The sequence below is a fragment of the Herpailurus yagouaroundi genome, unplaced genomic scaffold, assembly GCF_014898765.1.
Source record: "Herpailurus yagouaroundi ecotype Mexico unplaced genomic scaffold, PumYag 139, whole genome shotgun sequence".
Classification (NCBI taxonomy): domain Eukaryota; kingdom Metazoa; phylum Chordata; class Mammalia; order Carnivora; family Felidae; genus Herpailurus; species Herpailurus yagouaroundi.
In genome coordinates, this window is record NW_024412394.1 from 73,569,474 (window position 1) to 73,590,773 (window position 21,300).

Genomic DNA, 21,300 nt, shown 5'->3' on the forward strand with positions numbered 1-21,300 from the left:
GATATTTACCCTTGAATATATCTTTCCATTATAAGAAATAAAAATCATTTTTACAAACTTAAAACCTTGTTTGTTTAGATTCATTTTAACGTAAGACACAAGTTTGAGAATTTTCATCAGGTAATATTAAACATGCTTACTCTGATTTTGCACTTTTAGCCCAAATAGTGAGGATTTTCTTCTAGGAGAAAAAGGATTAAAAAAAAAACTATCTGGTTTTATAAAGGTTTAATACAGCAGTGATATTCAAAAGTGTGGTCCCACTATCAGCTGACCTGGGAAATTGATAGAAATGTACATTTTCAAGCTCCACCCAAACACACTGAATCAGAAACTCTAGTAAGAGTGTTTTAACAAGCTCTCTGGGTGATTCTGATCACGGTAAAGTTTGAGAACCACTTATCTACAGAAATTCTCAAAGAATTGAAAGATTCCTCGAGGTCAATTTTTAAAAGATTGTCTACATAAAGCAGAGATAAATATTAGAGGAGGAGACGCTGTGGCAGTGGGTGTTCATTTTGACTAAAGTTATCTGGCTGTGACATCACCATGGAGGTGTAGATACTGGTGTAGACTAAGATTAAAATGGTCCATCTACAGGTTTGCAAATGTCTAATCAGCCAGCTGTGAATCTCTGGAGCCCCATCAGACATCTGTGGAGTGGGGCACAGGAATGGATATTTGTTGCAAGTGCTACACAGACCATTGTGATCCCAGGTTTGGGAATCACAGATTCAAGCAGCATAATTTACTACCCCCTCTGTTGGGTCAAACATATCAAGCCAGTCTCCCTTAGCGTTGTCTGTGTTCTTGCATTTAAGTGTTCAACCCCCTGTGGGGCACTGGGGTGGCTTAGTTGGTTAAACATCCAACTTTGGCTCAAGTCATGATCTCACAGTTTGTGGGTTGGAGCCCCATGTCCGGCTCTGTGCTGACAGCTGGGAACCTGGAGCCTGCTTCCGATTCTGTGTCTCCTTCCCTCTCTGCCCCTCCTCTGCGCGCTCTCTCGCTCTCTCTCTTTCTCTCTCTTTCTCTCTTTCTCAAAAATAAATATTTTTTTTAAATTTATAAATTTTCAACCCTCATATCCTTTCCCTTCTCTTCACACTGGTCTCCAGCATAAGCTTTCTCTTTATCAGACAAGGTCCTTCATTCAGTGTGCCTATGTGTGACATCACACATCAACAGCAATTAATATGTATTGATTGCCTATTAGGTATAAGGCTGTATGTTAACTTATAAAGATACTGTAAAATGAAGAAGCTCTGTCCTCTGAGAGCCTATGATATACAATGAGGAAGGCAGGATATAGAGAGAATAATAGCAAGAGTCCTAGTTCTTAGATCTTAGAGTAATAATCCTTAATCCTAGCTGCACATTAAAGTTACTTGGGGAGCTTTTAAAAAAAATATCAGTGTCAGAGCACCTGGGTGGCTCAGTCAGTTAAGCTTCTGACTCTTGATTTCAGCTCAGGTCATGATCTCACAATTCAGGAAATTGAGCCCCACATCAAGCTCTGAGCTGACAGCACAGAGCCTGCTGAGGATTCTCTTTCTCCATCTCTCTCTGCCCCTACCCCACTTGCTCTCTCTCTCTCTCTCTCTCTCTCTCTCTCTCTCAAAATACCTAAATAAACTTAAAAATATATATACCAGTGTCATCACCCTGGCCCTGACCAATTAAATCAGAATCTTCCAAGTAGGTCACAATACAGAGATAGAAGTCTGTATTGTTTAAGTATAAATTTTATAAATGATTTTTCATTACATTATATACTTCATTTTCCAATTCTTACTTGTTGTGCTTTACCAACCATTATATTTAGCATGTAGATTTTCACTTCACTCAACCTAGATATTCTAGATTTCTTTATTTACAAATATATTAGATAGAAGAAAACCATAAAGGGACCCTAAACAGGAGGTCTGTCCTAATATTAAATTTGTTTCATCGTTTGCCCTCTATAAATAAAAGCTTTCTCTTTATCAGACAAGGTCTGAGATTGCTTATCTCTGTTATCCTTCAAAAAATATTTCAGCATCTCTTGGCCCCAAATTTATGTAGTGTACATTTCTGAAATGTAATTAATTTCAGAAAATTAATTATATCATCTCTTGCACCAGGTTCATTTGAACAGTTTAGAGCTAAACATTTCAGCTGTTCACTAACATGCTGTTCTATAACTTGTAAAGGTTGTAAACATTTTAATCTCTCCTGTATCATGTTCTGCAGTGGGAGCAACAGACCTTAAGTGGAGGCTGATGGTGGAGGTGTTGGCATCCCAGCATCTCTAATCCCCTTGGCCAAGAGCTTTGAAAACTCCAGCCACAAATCACACAAACAGTAGTGACACAGTTAACAAGAAAAATGCTTACTTATTCCATGATAATAGAAATAGTGATGTGGCACAATTGTCTGTTAAACTAAAAAAAGTGTTTTTAATGTTCCAGTTGTGCTTTTTTTTTTCTTTAACCACAAGAGATCTCCAAATCCTCAGTCATGTTTGATACAAGCAGGACATTTTATGTGCATATCAGATTGTTGCAACACTTTGCTATTATTTTCATGACTCTTTATTAACCAATATTCTTAATATAAGAGGGCTAGTAAACTTTTATTCTTTAGAACTAGCTTTTTAAAAATGTACTTTTAATCCCATCTGTATACAGAAAATACCAGCATCTAAGGATGTGAGAGGGATGCAAAGACTAGGAAAATGAGTTATATAAAGGGGCAGCGAAATAGAATTGCTTTAAAGTTAAGTAAAAACACAGGCGACTTTGTGTGTTGAGAACAAACAAGACCATTCCTTTCCTTCTACCTTAGGTGTAAATTCCCCATCTTGTGCAGTCAGTGTTAATTTATCAAGATAAAATTATATTTAAACATGATTTTTTCAGTAGGGGTAAAAAAATGGAAGGTAATTTAGATACAATGACTTGGCAGGACATGAATAAGACAATTTTTTGTCATTCACAGTTAGATTATATGCTACAAATCATATTATTACTTTGACTTTAAATAAACATAAATATCCCTGTGTCTGCCCCTGCACTAATTTAAGTATTCATTCATTGAATGGCTGGTCCATGTAGCAGAAAGTCAGGCTCCCTACCGTTAGGAGGTGACAGTCACTTCAAGGAGATAATTTAATAGACCATTATTATCCAATGCAGTGTGTTCAACCTAACTTCCTTTGGTTTAATACCTTGATTTAGTTCAATAAAAATATGAGTGTGTATTATAGACAACAGTACTATATTAGAAACTCCAAAATTGCTAAGAGACTGGATCTTAATTGTTCCCACCACAAAAAAGAAAAGATAGTTATGTGACATGATAGAGGTACTAGCAAACGCTAAGGTAGTAATCATATTGCAATATAGAAATAGAAGATCAACACATTGTACATCTTAAACTTACACAATGCTTATATGTCAGCCAGATTGCAATAAAAATAAAATTTAAAGAAGATGGATGTGTATTGTGTAGTTATATCTCCTGTTCCTTTAACGATTTGAGGTTACGGGAATAACTATATATTCCCCAACAGCAGCCAGTGATTGTTTATAATAATAGCGACCCATAGTCTACTATTGGGCAACTGTTTGTACAGGACTTACCTTTTTTAGTTCACCTTAATCTGTCTTGTGAACAAAATGAGGACACCCAGTGTCATTTTCTCCAACTAAAGTATTATGTTTGGACTCTTTTGGATTAACTCTAAAGAAAACTAATAAAACTAATTTAGGCAAGAATTTTCAAATACGGTATTTAAATGTACGTGCTTTATTTTGTTATTCATTTGGAAATGGAATAGTTTTGTAGCAGTAATTCATATTTTGATCACCAGATGGCACTGAGCACACATAGCTAAGGAAAAAATAGCCTTTTTTCTTAGCTGTCGTTTCTTTCTTTCTTTTTTCTTGATGTTTATTTATTTTTGAGAGAGAGAGAGAGTGAACAGAGGAGGGGCAGAGAGGGGGGGGGACACAGAATCCGAAGCTCCAGGCTTGGAGCTGTCAGCTCAGAGCCTGATGCGGGGCTCAAACCCACAAACTAGGATATCATGAACTGAGCTGAAGTCTGCCACTTAACCGACTGAGCCACCCAGGAGCCCCTCAGCTGTCGTTTCTGAATATAGATGCTTAAGTATGTAAATGTTTTCAGCATTATATACACATACCTTTTGTTTTCCATCCCGTAATAGTTCTATTGCTATAGAAGCTTTGTTTTTCTGGGAAATTCTGAGAGAGACGCTGCCTCTGCCCTTTACTTCGATAATCATTCACAAACAAATTCTTAGCTATTTCATTTTATTAATTTTCTCTGCCTTAAATTAGCCCTTTCTTACTACTACCTTCTCTTCTCTGTAGACTTTTATTTAAGGGTCATTACATAGTTTGTACAATATTAAGAGATCAGAGAGATTTACATAGTGTTCCTGTACGGCAAAACACAAGAAGAGTGTGAACTTTGTTTTTGTTCTGGGTCTCTTTATGTCTGTATATTATTCTCATATTGTAACATGGGAGGGGGTGGGGGTTGTTATTTTTTGGTCTGGTTGTGATTAATTCTTGCAGTATATCATTTTCTGAGTAGAAGGACTGTAGGCTACAAATAAGAGATATACTTGATATTTAAGCTGTTAAATTGAGTCATGTGACCGGAAGTCCCCAGTTTGGCTGGTACCTTCAGCAATGGTTAGTTCATTCAGTGTCTTAATCAGAGACCTGATGATGTCATCAGGAACCCAGGTTCCTTTCAGATTTCCACTTGACCATCCTGGTTATGTCAGACATGAGCTTTGTGTTGAGGAGAGCTGCTGCCCTTAGGTGGAATGTGCAAGCCTAGCAAAGCACAGAGTAGAAGAGGGGATGTATACTCGTATGTAGATGTCTTCTCGGTGGTATATTCAAGATTCCAGAGAGTCTCAGAGTTCTCAGGTCCCAGTGGCCAGGCACGGGTCTCCAGCACTTCCTAAACAATTCACTGCACTGCAGGTGGAAGGAATCACCAAGACAGGTTCAACTGGTAGAGACCCATGACCTCCCTGAGCACCCAGCCCCTCAGAAGAGGGTGCAGCCTCATAGAAAAGCAGTGTCTCCAGCCAAGGAGAAGCGGTGGGATTTGGGCAGGCAGACAACAGTGTTTGCTACCATTTCTGGTCTTTGTTTCATTTTGGCTTTTTGCTTAGAGACTCTTCTTCCTCCTGCTATTCTTGAAATAATAACTTTGATTATCTGTTATTTTAAGTGCGTGAGACTGTACAGAATTAAAGGTATAGCCCACATCTGTGGCAGAGTTTATCATTCATTACAAGCTCTTTCTCCTGTGGTTTTGTTTATGCTTGTGTCCTTTTCTTAGTAGTTAAAGAAGTTGGGTTCTCTTTTTCTGCTTATTAATGCTACCCCTCATAGAACAATGTCTCTGAAGTACTTTATGAATCTAGTAGCATTTCAGGCAAACCTACAAGTGTCTGCTAAGTATGCACCACTCTCAAGGCACCCTGACAAGCATTGAGGGTGGGTCTGACCAGAACTTCTGGAGATACTGGCACCATCTGTCCCAGAGCTCAGACTGACCCCTTGGACTCTCTAAAGACTCAAAGGGTCAGTGCCTGCTGGCCCTGCTCAGTGATTAAAGTCCTTTTGCTGTCAGTTGCAGTGCCTTCTGACCTTTTCTAGCTGGTTTTTCCATTTGACATCTCAGCACCTCTCACAGGCTGTACTAGACTGGCCTCCTAGTCTGAATTCCATCTGCAACACAATTGTGACTCTGAAGAACCCAGCTCCCCTCTCACTGGCTTCATGCCAAAGATGCCTTTCTGGGGCATTATCTGAATACTTATTTGTCGTTTGTATTCAGCAAATATCTGTTGAATGATTGAAAGAATATTTATTAATTGACATTCCAAATGCAGTAAGGTTTTTTCCGGACTCAAAACTGCTGATTAGGCGCGCCTGGGTGGCTCAGTGGGTTAAATGTCCTACTTCGGCTCAGGTCATGTTCTCATGATTCGTGAGTTCAAGCCCCACATCGGGCTCTCTGCTGTCAGTGCAGAGTCTGTTTCAGATCCTCTGTTCCCCTCTCTCTCTGCTCCTCCCCCATTTGCTCACTTGCACCCACATGAGAATGTTTTCTCTTTCTCTCTCGAAAATAAACATTTTTTCAAGAAATTAAAAAACCCTGCTGATTATATTCTTTTTTATGTTATCTATTTTTTTAAGTTTTTATTTATTTTGAGAGAGAGTGTACAAGTGGGGGAGGGGCAGAGAGAGGGAGGGAAAGAGAGGATCCCAAGCAAGTTCCATGCTGTCAGCTCAGAGCCTGACTCGGGGCTCAATCTTGAGAACTATGAGGTCATGACCTGAGGTGAAATCAACAGTCAGTCACTTAACCCGTTGAGCCACCCAGGCACCTCTGTTATCTATTTCAACAGTTTATCAGTCCTTATCAAATATCCAACATTCTCAGTTGACATTTTCATTCGTCATGTCCTTAAGTAAAGAATAGGAAATATTCTCTTTTTTTTTTTGTAATGTTTATTTATTTTTGAGAGAGAGATCGAGCATGAGCAGGAGAGGGGTAGAGAGAGAGGGAGACACAGAAACCAAAGCAGGTTCCAGGCTCCCAGCTGTCAGCACAGAGCCGGATACAGGGCTCAAACTCACAAACCGCAAGATCATGACCTGAGCTGAAGTCGGATGCTTAACCGACTGAGCCACCCAGACTCCCCAGAACAGGAAGTATTCTTAAGAAGCAGTTAGCAATGGCATCATTGCTATGTTTGAACCAAGTTTTTCTCTTTTTATCTATAGCTTTGAGAGAGATGAACTTGTTTGAAGAATATACAGAGTCAAACAGGTTTTTTTAGAGGTGAATCTGTCTCTGTCTCCTGGACTTTTGGAGTTCAAAGTCCTTTGGCTTCAACACTGCTTTGTTGGAGAGACAAGGGAACTTCAGATCCCCCTACTTCTCCGCCACGTTGGCCCCTCCTCTCAAACAATTTTTTTAAAGAAAAATCTCTTTGACATTTTTATTTTTCAGAAAACTGTGGAATATATTTTCCAGAAATAAAGAGAGATCCAGGCAGATATTTACACACTTGTCCTGAATCTGTGAAAAAGTGGCTTCGACAGCTAAAGAATGCTGGGAAAATTCTGTTGTTAATTACAAGTTCTCACAGTGATTACTGTCGACTTCTCTGTGAATATATTCTTGGGTAAGTAATGAGTCATTCCATTTTCATGGTCTTCTACAATACTGGATAACAAATTAGGCTAGTGCTGTTTTAGAAGTACTTGACCGTGACCGTATCCTTATATTAGACAATGCTGAGAGACATGTAGTTGTTTCTCATAACATCCCTCAACATCTGTCGACAGCAACACCACCCAGGTACAGTTTAGCAAAGCAGTGTTATGGGGGCCAGGATGCTAAAAGCCCACCGGTGGTCTGGGCTTTAGATGTTCTGAAAAGTTGATAAACGACATGTCCTTCAAGCAGTGCTCCATGAATTTGGTTTCTCAGCTTTGGATGACTGTTGAGGCACATGGAGTTGTAGATTTCACTCCCAGATACATACATACCTGGAGTACAGCGCCTCTAGCCATTTGAGTGGGGAGCCATGTACTTCACCATTTTGCACAGCCAGCGATGGGCCTGACATCCTTGAAAATCGAGGCAGGACAAATGCACAGACCTAAGACACATGTGGGTTCAAAGCCTACCTTGCAACTTGCTCTGAGACCTGAAGTATGTTCTTGCACCTCTCTCATCCTCAATTTCGTCATCTTAAAAATGGGACAATAATACCTCATAGGTGTGAGAGGGGAGTTTAAATAAGCATAACACAGGTGAAGTATGAGAGTAGTTGATAAGTTTCAGGAAGTCTTAATACTTCTGTCATTCTTGTGAGCAATACCAGGGAGTATCCATGCTCAGAGCCAGATTCTAAAATGGGCTACTAGATCTCCCTAACGTTTCCTCAGATTTCAGCAAATACTGAATTGCTGGGAGTATGAAGCAAGTTTAACCCTCAAAACTGACCTCCGGCTGACTTGTTTAGCCTCCTGGTGTCCATGTTCCTCAGCACATGTGAGCCTAGATGGGTCTGTGATATCCTTAGATCTGCCAGTAGATTTTCTGCTTTTTAATAATACATAAACCTGGGGTCCTTGAAGTGAATTAAGGTGGAAATCCTGGATGCCTTGCCCAGTGCCTCTCAGACTGTGAGACTATTTGCTGTCCTGATAGTGGGACCATGCTTCAGAATAAGCACTCTTACCTTCTTTGTCATTAGCATAGATAACCAAAGTTTTTCTTCCTATCTTACGGTCTCTTTAGCATAGTTTAGATTTGTAGTTACTGTCTTCCCCATTGCTATAATGAATCCCATCTACCCTTTGCCATCCCAAATGATCCTTAATGTAGTATTAAATACAGGCCAAAAAACAATTATTGTTGTTATCTAAAAATTACCACACTATAAGAGCACACTGATTTTCAAAAGAAGATGCCTTCTTCATATGTGAACACTCTAAAAGATATCACCTGACTTGATCATGCTAGCTTTCTGTAGGACCCATGTAACACACAAAACTATCAATACCTTTTCCTGCTAATAAATCGAGACAAAGTTCAGGGCCCACATTTGAAGATACAGCTCATGAATATTTTTGTTGTTAGAAGCCATTGAATTCACTCACTGTAACTATTACCATCATGAGAAAGCCAGCTTCGCACCCAGAGTTAACGAGTTAATACGCATTTTTCCCCTTACGTTTATACTTCAAGGTGTCGTCAGGAAAAGTTTTGCTCAACCACTTCCTATTTCTGTATATAAAATATATAGAAAGCATGCAGAAGTTAATCAAAAGGTAAGAAATGATTCTGTGGTCTGATAGGTAAAGATGAAGTTCTATTTTATATGGGCTTTTTCTAATTTCTTAAAATTATGAAAAATATTGTTGCTTTTTAGGAATGATTTTACAGATCTTTTTGACATTGTGATTACAAACGCATTGAAGCCTGGTTTCTTCTCCCATTTACCAAGTCAAAGACCTTTCTGGACGCTCGGTGAGTTAACATTTTGTTTCTTCCTTATTTAAGATTTGTTCATTCAGGTACTTCGTAAGTACCTGTTGGCTGACAATCAGGTGCAAAGTTCTGTGTTAAATACAACCAGGGGTATACAAGTGATACCAAGTCTTCTTCCCCCCTCACAGAAATGCATAAACAAACACTGCTACTTAGCAGGTGAATAAATGCATGGGATGATCATAGGCCATGTTACCTGTTATGACGAATATGCCTGAAAAAAAAAAAAAAACCCAACAGGAAATGCCTGCCTGCTGAGTAAACCAGGAGGGCACTTTAGAGGGCCTGACCAGGGAAGGTCTGTCCAAAAAAGTCAGAAAAGGTGACTTACCAGGCAGGACCTGAGGGACAGGTAATGAGAAGAGCAGAGGAGGGGTGGCAGTTCCAGTGATGGAGAAGAGGCCAGCGACTCATGGGAAGAGAGAGGCGGGGAAGCTAGGGAAGCACGCAGCCTCATACACTGTGACAATGGGTTTGAATTTTATTCCACAAGCTATGTGAAGCATTCAGTTGAGGTGTATGGGTAATCTGGAGAGCTCTTTGGCTGAGGGTGGTGAATGGATTGAATGTGGGAAGAATAGAAAGAGGAAAACCATGGGGGTGCCTAGGTGGCTCAGTCAGTTAAGTGCCTGACTTAGGCTCAGATCACAATCTCCCAGTTTGAGTTCAAGCCCCTCATTGGGCTCTGTGCTGACAGCTCAGAGCCTGCCTGGAGCCTGCTTCAGATTCTGTGTCTCCCACTCTCTCTGCCCCTCCCCTGTTTGCACTTTGTCTCTCTCTCTCACTGTCAAAAATAGAGAAAGAAAGAAAGAAAGAAAGAAAGAAAGAAAGAAAGAAAGAAAGAAAGAAAGAAAGAAAGAAGAGAAAAGGAAAGGAAGAAAGGAGGAAGGAAGTGAGGGAGGGAAGGAAGGAAGGAAGGTAGGAAGGGAGGCAAGACCGCACGCGGGGGGGCAGGGGGGGGGGGGGGGAGGGGGGAGAGAGGGAAGAAGAAACCAGGCACTAAGTGTGTCCCAAGTAAGACACCGTGGTAGTTTGGTCTGAGGAGGTAGTACTGGAGATGGAGAGGAGACATATTTAAGATGCATTGTGGAGATGGACAGTAGGACTTGGTGATGCTTTCAGAAGCAGCAGATGAAAGGATAATCAAAAATGACTTGTTGATTTTTCTTTTTTTTTTTTGAATTGAGCAAAGGAGTGAATCCTCATGTAGCCGTGAGGAAGGTTACAGAAGAAAAGTTTGTATGGGGTGGTGTGGTGATTAAGAAATCATGTTTTGACATGCCTACAAATTCTTCAGCGGGGACTAACAATTAGGAAATTGTATGGATGAGCGTGGAGTCCAAGGGGAACAGCTTTAGGGTCAGGGTATAAATTTGGGAGAGTCATTAACTCATAGAAGGATATTTTAAAGCCATGGGCTTATATGTGAGATACAGAGAGAATCACAGAGATAGAAACCAGACTGCAAATAGGTTCTTCTACATAATAGTTTTTAAACAGTTCATCCTTCTGTCTCTCGATACTTTTCAATTAAACAGACATAGTGCAAAAATTCAGTAACTTGTTAGCATAAGTTAATACATTTGTGGTCCCCAGTGTATTAAAAAATTTGGTGTATTTTTAATGTGCATTGTTTTCTGTTACTGGTGTGTGTGAAAATTTAATAAAAATCTCTGTAGAACAACATACGTACTATAATAGGTATAGAACAGGTATAGATTTTCTTGGAAGAAAATGCAAAAATCCTGCAGATAAAAATAAACATTGTTGAGTACTTAGTTATGTGTTTAAATATAAATTTATGAAGAGGGGGGAAACATTTAATTTTTGTTTGTTTGTTTAACAGAAAGAGTATTATTCGAATCCCTGATGTTATTTCTTGACAGCAAGGATTTATATGAGACATTAAACCAGTATATAAAAACCACCATCACTTTCTCACTTTCTGCTAGACCAGGGTTTCTTAACTGTTGCACTCCTGAGATTTGGGGCCAGATATTTCTTTGTTAGTGGGAGTGGGGGTGCTGTCCTATATGTTGTAGGCTGCTTAGCAGCATCCTTAGCCTCTAATCATCTTACCTCCCAATTTGTGACAACCAGAAATGTCTCCAGACATTGTCAAATTTGTCCTGACATCCAAAATTGCCATCATTGAAAACAACTGTACTAGACCATTCTCATGGACATATATGCATATTCTCATATTTTCAGTTTACAAGAACAAAATATGCCCTTGGGGTGCCTGGATGGCTCAGTCAGTTAAGTGTCTGACTCTTGACTTCAGTTCAGGTCATGATCTCAGGGTTCATGAGTTCGAGCCTGGCACAGAGCTCCATGCTGACAGTGCAGAGCCTGCTTGGGATTCTGTCTCTCTCCCTCTCTCTGCCCCTCCTGCGCGCGCGCACACACACACACACACTCTCTCTCTCTCTCTCTCTCTCTCTCTTCCTCAAAATAAATTTTTTAAAAAAGGTTCTCTAATTCATGATGTTGTATTGTAGTGTTTGTTTTGCTGCTGATTCTGAGTCTTTGCCTACCTGTAACTACTTTTTTTCCACTGCTTGTTTCCCCTCATCTTTCTCTCTCTCTCTTAACAAAATATTTTATTGCAGTAAGATATTCATTGTGCTCAAAATCAATACAAAGTAAGTTATTAAAATTATTTTCTTACAAATGAAACTATGGAGACACCTGGGTGGCTAGTCAGTTAAGGATCTGACTTCGGCTCAGGTCATGATCTCACCGTTCGTGAGTTCGAGCCCTGCGTCGTGCTCTGTGCTGACAGCTGAAAGCTTGGAGCCTCCTTCAGATTCTGTGTCTCCCTCTCTCTCTGCCTCTCCCCCGCTCACACTCTGTCTGTCTCTCTCTCACAAGTAAATAAGCATTAAAAAAAATTTTTTTAAACAAATGAAACTATGTAGTTAATAATAGCTATGAGTAAACAGCAACACAAATGTAGCCTCTAAATCAGTATGTAATCTTCTAAAGATTGCTAACAATACTAAAGGAAAAATTTGTTGACCATCGTTGTTGAATTCACTGATTTCCATTAAACAAAAAAAAGTCTTCTATATGTTTAAGACAAATAAATTTATTCCTTTGAAGAGTAACCAGAGAAAAGTCTGATTCAGTCCTATATATGCAGTTCAGTGAACTTTTTGGTTAAGTGGCATATTTTCCAAGCTTCACACCTATTTCTCAAACGGAGTTTTCCTTAATGTTAATGTCAAAGCATTCTACATTTCATATTCTAAAGTGTCTACATGAGTTTTTAGTCAGTTTGGAACTAATATCCATGGTATCACATTTCTCTTTAAAGGTTAATGTTTGGCAGCATTCTATCTTCGACTTCCTTTCTTCTCCTGCTGTCTTCAGCTACCGCTCTGACGGTTTCAGCTAGTACCTATATATGAGTGACTCCCAATTCCTTATCTCTGGACCTCACTTTTCCCCCGACTTACAGAGGCATATTTCTATCTGCCTTCTAAATTCTCCACACCCTACAGCCCCAGCATTGCAGGAAACTTGGGATGTGCTTATAACTCATTAACCTCCCCTCCCATCTTGGGATGCTCCTCTTCCCATATTCTGTAATTCCATTATAACTTTTCCAACAGATCTTACCCAAACCAGGAAGATCAGTCATCTTCTGTTACTCTCTCCCCTTCACATCACACCTGCCTTCAGTTTTCTCAGATTGGTCACCTACCATATTCCTGCCACTGCCCTTATCATCCCTTGTATGAACTGATACATTCACATCACTACTGGGTATGACGGTACTTAATAACTGATGTCCCGCCCCCATCAGCCTTGTAACCCTCAAAACCACCCATCCTCCATATGGCTGTTAATGTTATTGTATCATGCAAGTCATGTCAGCGTGTTCTGGTAACCTCCAGTGTCATGTAAATCAAATCACTGCTCCAAATGGTTAAAAGTAGAAGTAAAATAAGGCAAAGGATGTATCTGGGATGGAAGGCGCTGGGTGAGTGTGTCCTTGCAGCTGTCGCACAGGCCTGACGTCATCCATTGTCATGGGGACAAGAAAGGGGGAGAGTTGCGTCCGAGTTGGCGGGGGCTGAGTGCCTCCTTCTAGGCAAAATATGCAGCATCCTGCCCCATCGCTGTGATTCGGCTTTTTGCCAGTGCGAAAGCCTGGGGAGGGGGTGGGGAGGTGTAGAGGAGAGGAGTCCATCTTGCAAGATTGTAACTTCATTGAGGAGAGTGACGATATCTTTTTCACTGCTGTGTCCCCTGTGCTGTCAGCTACCCATCCTCCTGCCCTCAGTTTGAAAACCGTGATTCCCAACTTGCTATCTTTGGTTTCTTGGCCTCACCTGTCACCAGTACACTCTGAAATCTTTCCCTGAGACTTCCCTGGAGCCTCATACCACATTTCCTCCTGCTCACAGCTCTGCTCCGTATTCTGAAATGAGACTTGATATTCTCCTTCCTCCTAGAAAGTGCAACCGTACACGCTGGCCCCTTTATAATCTTTATCTTCATTACTTGACTATCTAGTGAATTGCCCCCCAGCTATAAGCCTCCAGTGTCTTCACCCTTTCACATCCAGCATGTTGTACATCAAGTCCTGTTTAAACTACCTCCTCTCTGCTCTCTGTTTCCTTCCCATTAGGCCTTCATTACTCTCTTCCCTGTGAGTCTCTTACCTCATCCTCCTGCCCTTACTTTATATCTCTCCTTTCTTCCATCTCTTGCCTGCTGCCCTCAAATACTTGGCACATATTTTCATTTACATATAAGTTTTAAATATATTTTAATAACTTTAAACATATGTTATATGAGTCACTTATTACTTACTGTGAGGCATACAGTATAGTTAATCACATACACACAGAATCTCATTGGCTCCCCACCCCATGAAGCATCTAAGGCGATTCTGAACCTGGTTGCTAAGTTACCTTTTCATCTGCACTCTGTCTGATCCCTCCAGATGCCCATTAGTCTGGCCTTGCCAGAATGAATGCCTTCTGTTCTTCTATCAGGTTTTCAATCCTGCTGTTCTCTCCACATCAGTGTTTCCCAGATTTTAATGCACACTCACACCACCTAGGGATCTTGTTAGAATGGAGATTCTGATTCAGTAAGTCTGTGTAGAACCTTAGATTCTGCATTCTAAAATTTTTTTTAACGTTTATTTATTTTTGAGAAGAGAGAGAGAGAGAGAGAGCGTGAGCGGGGAAGGAGAGAGAAAGAGGGAGACACAGAATCTGAAACAGGCTCCAGGCTCTGAGCTGTCAGCACAGAACCCGACGCGGGGCTCAAACTCACATACTGCGATCATGACCTGAGCCGAAGCCAGACGCTCAACCGACTGAGCCACCCAGGTGCCCCTAGATTCTGCATTCTAAACAAATTTTCTGGTGAAGCAGATACTACTGGTCAGATCACCAATGACAGATTTTAGTAACCCTAAGAGAGAAGTTCTTAGAGCCATTAATTGAAGATTGTTATTCTGAAAAGAAACAAACTTCCCATCATATTAGGTATGGAAATGAGCTAGATAGTTAAAGAATAAACTAAAGGCCAGGTCACGATCTCGCGGTCCGTGAGTTCGAGCCCCGCGTCCGGCTCTGGGCTGATGGCTCAGAGCCTGGAGCCTGTTTCTGATTCTGTGTCTCCCTCTCTCTCTGCCCCTCCCCCGTTCATGCTCTGTCTCTCTCTGTCCCAAAAATAAATAAACGTTGAAAAAAAAATTTTTTTTTAAAAAAAAAGAATAAACTAAAGGAAAAGACTTTTAAAGAATTAACTGCTATTAGTTATTAAAGAATTATGAATATTAGAGAATTATGAATTATAACCCCAAACCAAAGTAGATAAAGGTTTTGCCTTCTATTCTATTAAATTTGCTCCTACTCACTGGTAAGGTATTTATTTCTCTTAAGATGTAATTTTCCTTTTATGGCTCCCAACACAGACAAGCATTTTAGCAGATATTTTCATTAAAAAGTGTCTTTTTAAGGGAGGCACCTGTCTGGCTCAGTTGGTAGAGCATGTGACTCTTGATCTCGAGGTCATGAGTTCAAGCCCTACATTGGGCCTAGAGCTTACTTTAAAAAATAAATTTTAAAATACAGCATTTTCAATATTAAGCCAATATAAAAATTATTACAACATATTTGGGGCACTTGGCTAAGAAGAGCCTGACTCTGATCCCGAGGGTCATGAGTTCAAGCCCCACATTGCATGTGGATATCACTAAAAAAAAAGCTTACTTTTTAAATGTCTTATTGCCCATGCCAAAGAATAAATGGAGAAAGTATGTATTAAAAAATGCACAACTGGGAAAAAAAATTTTCTAACTCAAAATTGAAGAAGGGATATGTAAGAGAAAATATTAAATGTCCAGTCAAGTCCACATTATATAGAAAGGAGTTCAGGAAATCAAAAGAATTAGAGATATATTTTTAATTATAAATCATTGCTAAGTAAACCTCTACCAAGTCAGAGATTGCTACCAGAATATTAGCATCCTGAGGACAGGGACTTGGGCCATCTAGTTCACTGCTATATACCTCGTACCTGAAGTGTTCTGTAAAAGATAGTTGAAATAAAGAGCAAAAGAAAAAAAAGAAAATGAGTTTTTTCCATCTCAGAGTCTATTTGATCCCACCAAGCTGTGAGGATTCTCTCATGTTTGTAACTTTTTCCTTATAACAACAAAAGATTGGCAACATCTCACATAGCTACCAATAGATGACTATTAAATAAATTATGGAACCTGCATCTATTTTAAAAACTAGGTACATAACAATGTATTATCTAGAGGAGTTTTTTTTTTTTAATTAAATTGCAGAAGAATGTGCTAATACTTCTGTTTAAATGGGAGGGTTCGTGGGTATTGCCTTAATTGCCAAGGCTGCTATAACAATAGACCACTGACTGAGTGGCTTAAACAACACAAGTGTATCTTCTCTCAGTTCTGGGGGCTAGAAGTCTGAGGTCAAGGTGTCAGCAGGATTGGTTTCTTCTGAGGCCTCTCTTCTTAGGAGGGGCATCTTTTTCCAGTAACATATAGTCTTCCTTCTGTGTCGTAATCTCCTAATTCTCTGTGTCTCAATCTCTAATGAGGACAATAACCGTATTATATTAGACTCACCCTAATGACTGAATTTTAACTTCCAAGGCCTTGTCTTCAAATACGGTCACATTCTGAGATGTTGGTGGTTAGGACTTCAACATATGAATTTGAGGGGAACACAGTTCAGCTCATAACAAGTATGTACACATGCCGACTCTTCAAAGGGTGGGTTTGCAATATGCGCAGTTTATTGTATATCACTCATACCTCAATAAATGTGTGTTTAAAAGGGAGAGGAAAAGAATATATGTTACCTTTTGTAGAAGAGGTGAGTGCATAGCAGATAGAGTTCAAAAATGGGACTTTTAATATATGTAAGTGTATTACTGACAAAAATCACATAAATCACATAAATACATACTGTTTAAACGTTAAGATAGTAACTCCAAGCACACTGGGAGTTGGGGGGAACAGGTGTGAGCTGCCACATGAACCACATTCAGGCAGCTGTGGGCTGAGGTGAGTGGTCAGGCACAGGTACACAAAACTTCTTACAAAACTCTTGCTCTCTATAGCAAGGTTTTCTGACCTAAGATAAGTTATGGAACTTATTTTTGTTCAGGATTGTTAGCCATAGCCTTGACTGTATCATTTCCCCATATTTATTTTGGGACTCTTTTACTGACTAAAATTTTACTACTTTGCGGGGCGCCTGGGTGGCTCAGTCGGTTAAGCGTCCGACTTCGGCTCAGGTCATGATCTCGCAGTTTGTGAGTTCGAGCCCACAGTCGGGCTCTGTGCTGTCAGTTCGGAGCCTGGAGCCTGCTTTGGATTCTGTGTCTCCTTCTCTCTCTGCCCCTCCTCCACTTGTGCTCTGTCTCTCTATCAAAAGTAAATAAATGTAAAAAAATTTTTTTAAATAAATAAAAATAAAATTTTACTACTTTGTTTTTACTTTTCTTGTCCATACGCTCTTAACAATAAGAAAATAAAAAGGTTGTTTGATTTACTATTTGCTTTAATTGATTGCTCTTCCAGCTCTATCCAACCCTTATCTGCTTCCTAACTTCAGTCAGTTTTGGGGGAGTTTGCATGTTATAGGAACAACTTTGAGCTTTGGTCTGAGTTTTTCTCCTTGAAGGTTATCACCTAAACATCCATTAGTCATTGGGGCGCCTGGGTGACTCAGTCGGTTGAGTGACCAACTTCGGCTCAGGTCATGATCTCACGGTTTGTGAGTTCAAGCCCCACTTCGGGCTATGTGCTGACAGCTCAGAGCCTGGAGCCTTCTTCAGATTCTGTGTCTCCGTCTCTCTCTGCCCCTCCCCCACTCATGCTCTGTCTCTGTCTCAGAAATAAATAAACATTAAAGAGAAATATAAAAAAAATCCATTAGTCATTAAGTTAAAAGATTTGAGGAATAATTTGGACATCTTATGATACTCAGGTACAAAAAATTGTTCTGAATATATATTTTCATAGGAAGATTTCTTAAATTAATGCATTTTGCCCAGTTCTTAAGAATGTTTTAAATTGAAACCATGACATAATTGAATTTTATGAAAATAATACTGGTTTACATTTTTTTTTTTTAAATTTTTTTTTTTAACGTTTATTTATTTTTGGGACAGAGAGAGACAGAGCATGAACGGGGGAGGGGCAGAGAGAGAGGGAGACACAGAATCGGAAACAGGCTCCAGGCTCTGAGCCATCAGCCCAGAGCCCGACGCGGGGCTCGAACTCACGGACCGCGAGATCGTGACCTGGCTGAAGTCGGACGCTTAACCGACTGCGCCACCCAGGCGCCCCTACATTTTTAATAATATAGAACTGTTTCCTGAGTCAATATGAGGGAGATTGTATAAACAATACTTTACAAAATGAGGTTCAAAATGCAATCTAAAGTCCACCTTTTTTTAATTCATTGCTGACCTGTTCTTAATATAATGGAGGAAAGTAGGGGCGCCTGGTGGCTCAGTCAGTTAAGCGTCCGACTTTGGCTCAGGTCATTATCTCACGGTTTGTGGGTTCGAGTCCCGCATCCGGCTCTGTGCTGACAGCTCAGAGCCTGGAGTCTTCTTTGGATTCTGTGTCTCCTTGTCTCTCTGCCCCTCCCCACCTCACACTGTCTGTCTGTCTGTCTCTTTCTCTCTCTCTCTCTCTCAAAAATAATAATAATTAAAAAAAAAGAAGATGGTAAACAGCAATCCATATGGATATTACAGAAGATGACAGATAAAAATTTCTCTTGTGCTACAGTTGTTTCTTGTTTGTGGCAATTCCATGAGCCATATCCAGGCCCAGGAATCCAAATTTAGAGATGGTTTATGGGTCTGTCTTCTAGCCTCCATTTGAAGTCCTAATGTAAACCGTGGAGCTTGGTTAATAATAAATCAGTTATCAGCTTTGAGACCTTGAACAAAATAACTTCTCTGAGATTTCTGCTCAGTTAAGAGGGTTGTTATGAGGAATAAAAATACATACCTCTCCCATTATCAGTATTCTCCCCGCCGCCGCCCCCCCCCAACGAGAGTAGTACATTTGTTTCAGTTGATGAACCTGCCTTGACACATCATTATCACCAATAATGGGGGAGGCTATGCGTGTGCAGAGGCGGGTGGGGGGGGGTGGTATATCAGAAATCTCCATACCTCTCAGTTTTGCTGTGAACCCAAAACTGCTCTAAAAAATAAATTATTTTAAAAACATATTTTTAAATTATTTTTTAATATGAAATTTATTGTCAACTTGGTTTCCATACAATACCCAGTGCTCATCCCAACAGGTGCCCTCCTCAATGCCCATCACCCACTTTCCCCTCTCCACGCCCCCCATCAACCCTCAGTTTATTCTCAGTCTTTAAGAGTCTGTTATGGTAAAAACATATTATTATATGTATATGAAAAATCACATGTCTATACATAGAGATAAAGACATCCATGGCTTGTAATGCATAGGTGCTCACTGAATGCTAGCTCCCATTCCCTCATGGTTCCTTCTTATACATGTCCTGCAGCCATGCTTGGTGTGGTCTGCCCATATGGGTGCTCTTACTTGATTAAAAAGTATAGGATTATTAAAAAAAAAAAAAAAGCATATGATTGCCAAACTCTATTTTCAGAGAATGATGAGGAGCAGGAGGCATTGCCATCTCTGGATAAACCTGGCTGGTACTCCCAAGGGAACGCTGTCCACCTTTATGAACTTCTGAAGAAAATGACCGGCAAAAGTGAACCCAAGGTATTTTCTGATTGAGGTGGAGTTCTTGATGCCCACTTACAGACATAAACCGTTATAAATTAAAACATAATTCTAAATGCATTCAGCTTAGTTATCTATGGGGAAATCATCTACCTCTGCCTATCTGTCAGTCTCTTATTTCTTCTGCTTAAACAAGCCCTTTCTTTGTTGATCTAGACTGGGTTTTCATCTCTAACGGAAAAGAGCAGAGATTCCAAGCAGGGAGCCACAGTTCTAGGGAATACACTGGATAAGTGTATGGGGTACCTGAGGAATGATACCCTATAACAGTTCTCAAAAAAATTTTGCAGCAAGTGAAATACAGCACAGACTAGCCTAAAGACCCACTTGCTTTTGATACTCTGGTCACATTGTTGATATTGGACATTGGTGCATTTTTTACAGCAGAACCCTTTCTTCTGAAAAACGTTTATTGGAGAGATCAGTGTGTAACTGAGACCTGCGCCATTGGCTCCCACTTTGCCATAAGCCCCTGGGAATTCTTGAGGGGTTTAGTAGACAGAGCATCCTGACTTGAAGGTTCTAGTTCATTTTCCCTTACTCTCGTTTCTCATCTGTAAATTGAGGGGTATGGATTAGATTGGTGGGGCAATGCCTCAGAATAACTGGGGAGCCTCCCAGAGTCCACCTGCCCCAACCCCCTGTCCAAGATTCTGTTTCGGCAGGTTTGGGTGGGTACCAGGAACTCCTGGGCAAGGGCTGTGATGTGTGCTCCTGTTAATCTAACCCACTGTAACAAGAACAGGTCATCTGTAATATGTCATCAGTTCTTCAATCCTGAGGGCAGGTTCATCTGCACACATATGGACTCTGATTTCTTCAGAAAATTGAATAAAATCAGTTAGCCTCTGCCTTTCTTCTACCTGCAAATGTATTGTGTAACTTCTTACAACAGACTGGTGTCCTGCAAACCAAATGCGTCCAGTTTACAGTCACCTGTGACGTTACTCAAGGATGTTTATGTAACTTTTGTCTTACTCTGATACCTGTTGACAAATTTTTTTCTGCTTCCGTGAAGTGAACACTTTCTTGCACAGTTCTCATCCCTCAAACGGAATTTGCTGTCTGACTTACAGGTCGTTTACTTTGGTGACAGCATGCATTCAGACATTTTCCCAGCCCGTCATTATAGTAACTGGGAGACAGTTCTCATTCTGGAAGAGCTCAGAGGGGACAGAGACGGGAAGCCTGAAGAATCAGAGCCTCTAGAGAAGAAAGGAAAATATGAGGTAAGGATTCCCTTTAGCTCTCTGCTGGAAAGAAAAACCTTTATGTTGATGTATCTTAGAAAGAGCTTGTTTGTGCCAAGAGTGATGAAACCTGTTGGCATTTATGGTGATCTTCTTGCCATCTCAGCTCTATTGTTTATTTTGTTGATAATTTTTAAATGATGCCAAGATGACCCTGACCATCTGTCTTCCTAGCCGTCTGCTCTCATCCAATGCTGTGAAACCCTGGGTGATTTTGGCTGATGCTGAGATGGCTAGATCCAGACTCACTGTAGTCATACCCTATGTCTCTTCTGCTTGGTCATGAAAGTTCTTCCGCGCTTTTTTCATGAGTTTAGGTTAACTAAACTGGTAACTCCTTTAGACTTATTCCTGAGCTGCCGAGAATAAACTTAGGTGAAGACTGGAGGTAAAGAAAAGTAAAATATGTCTAGAAAAGTAAAATAAATCTAGAAAGGGAAAATAGTATAAAAAAGCAAAAAGGGGGTACCTGGGTGGCTAAGTCGGTTAAGCATCTGAAGCCTGCTTCAGGCTTTGTGCTGACAGCTCAGAGCCTGGAGCCTGCTTCAGATCCTGTGTCTCCTCTCTCTCTGCTCCTCTCCTGCTTGCACTCTGACTCTCTCTCTCTCTCTCTCTCTCTCTCTCTCTCTCTCTCTCTCTCCC

The 21,300-nt window shown here is 40.4% G+C and overlaps 1 protein-coding gene across 2 annotated transcripts in view; it reads left to right on the plus strand.

Moving 5' to 3' along the window:
* The window catches only part of NT5DC1 (5'-nucleotidase domain containing 1), a 141,089-nt gene that overhangs the window by 104,298 nt on the left and 15,491 nt on the right, over window positions 1-21,300 (plus strand). For both annotated transcript variants that reach the window (XM_040474428.1, XM_040474429.1), the window contains exons 7-10: window positions 7,051-7,225; window positions 8,984-9,081; window positions 19,269-19,387; window positions 20,485-20,637. In XM_040474428.1, coding sequence (XP_040330362.1) covers window positions 7,051-7,225; window positions 8,984-9,081; window positions 19,269-19,387; window positions 20,485-20,637 — 545 coding nt within the window. The remainder of the gene's footprint in view (window positions 1-7,050; window positions 7,226-8,983; window positions 9,082-19,268; window positions 19,388-20,484; window positions 20,638-21,300) is intronic.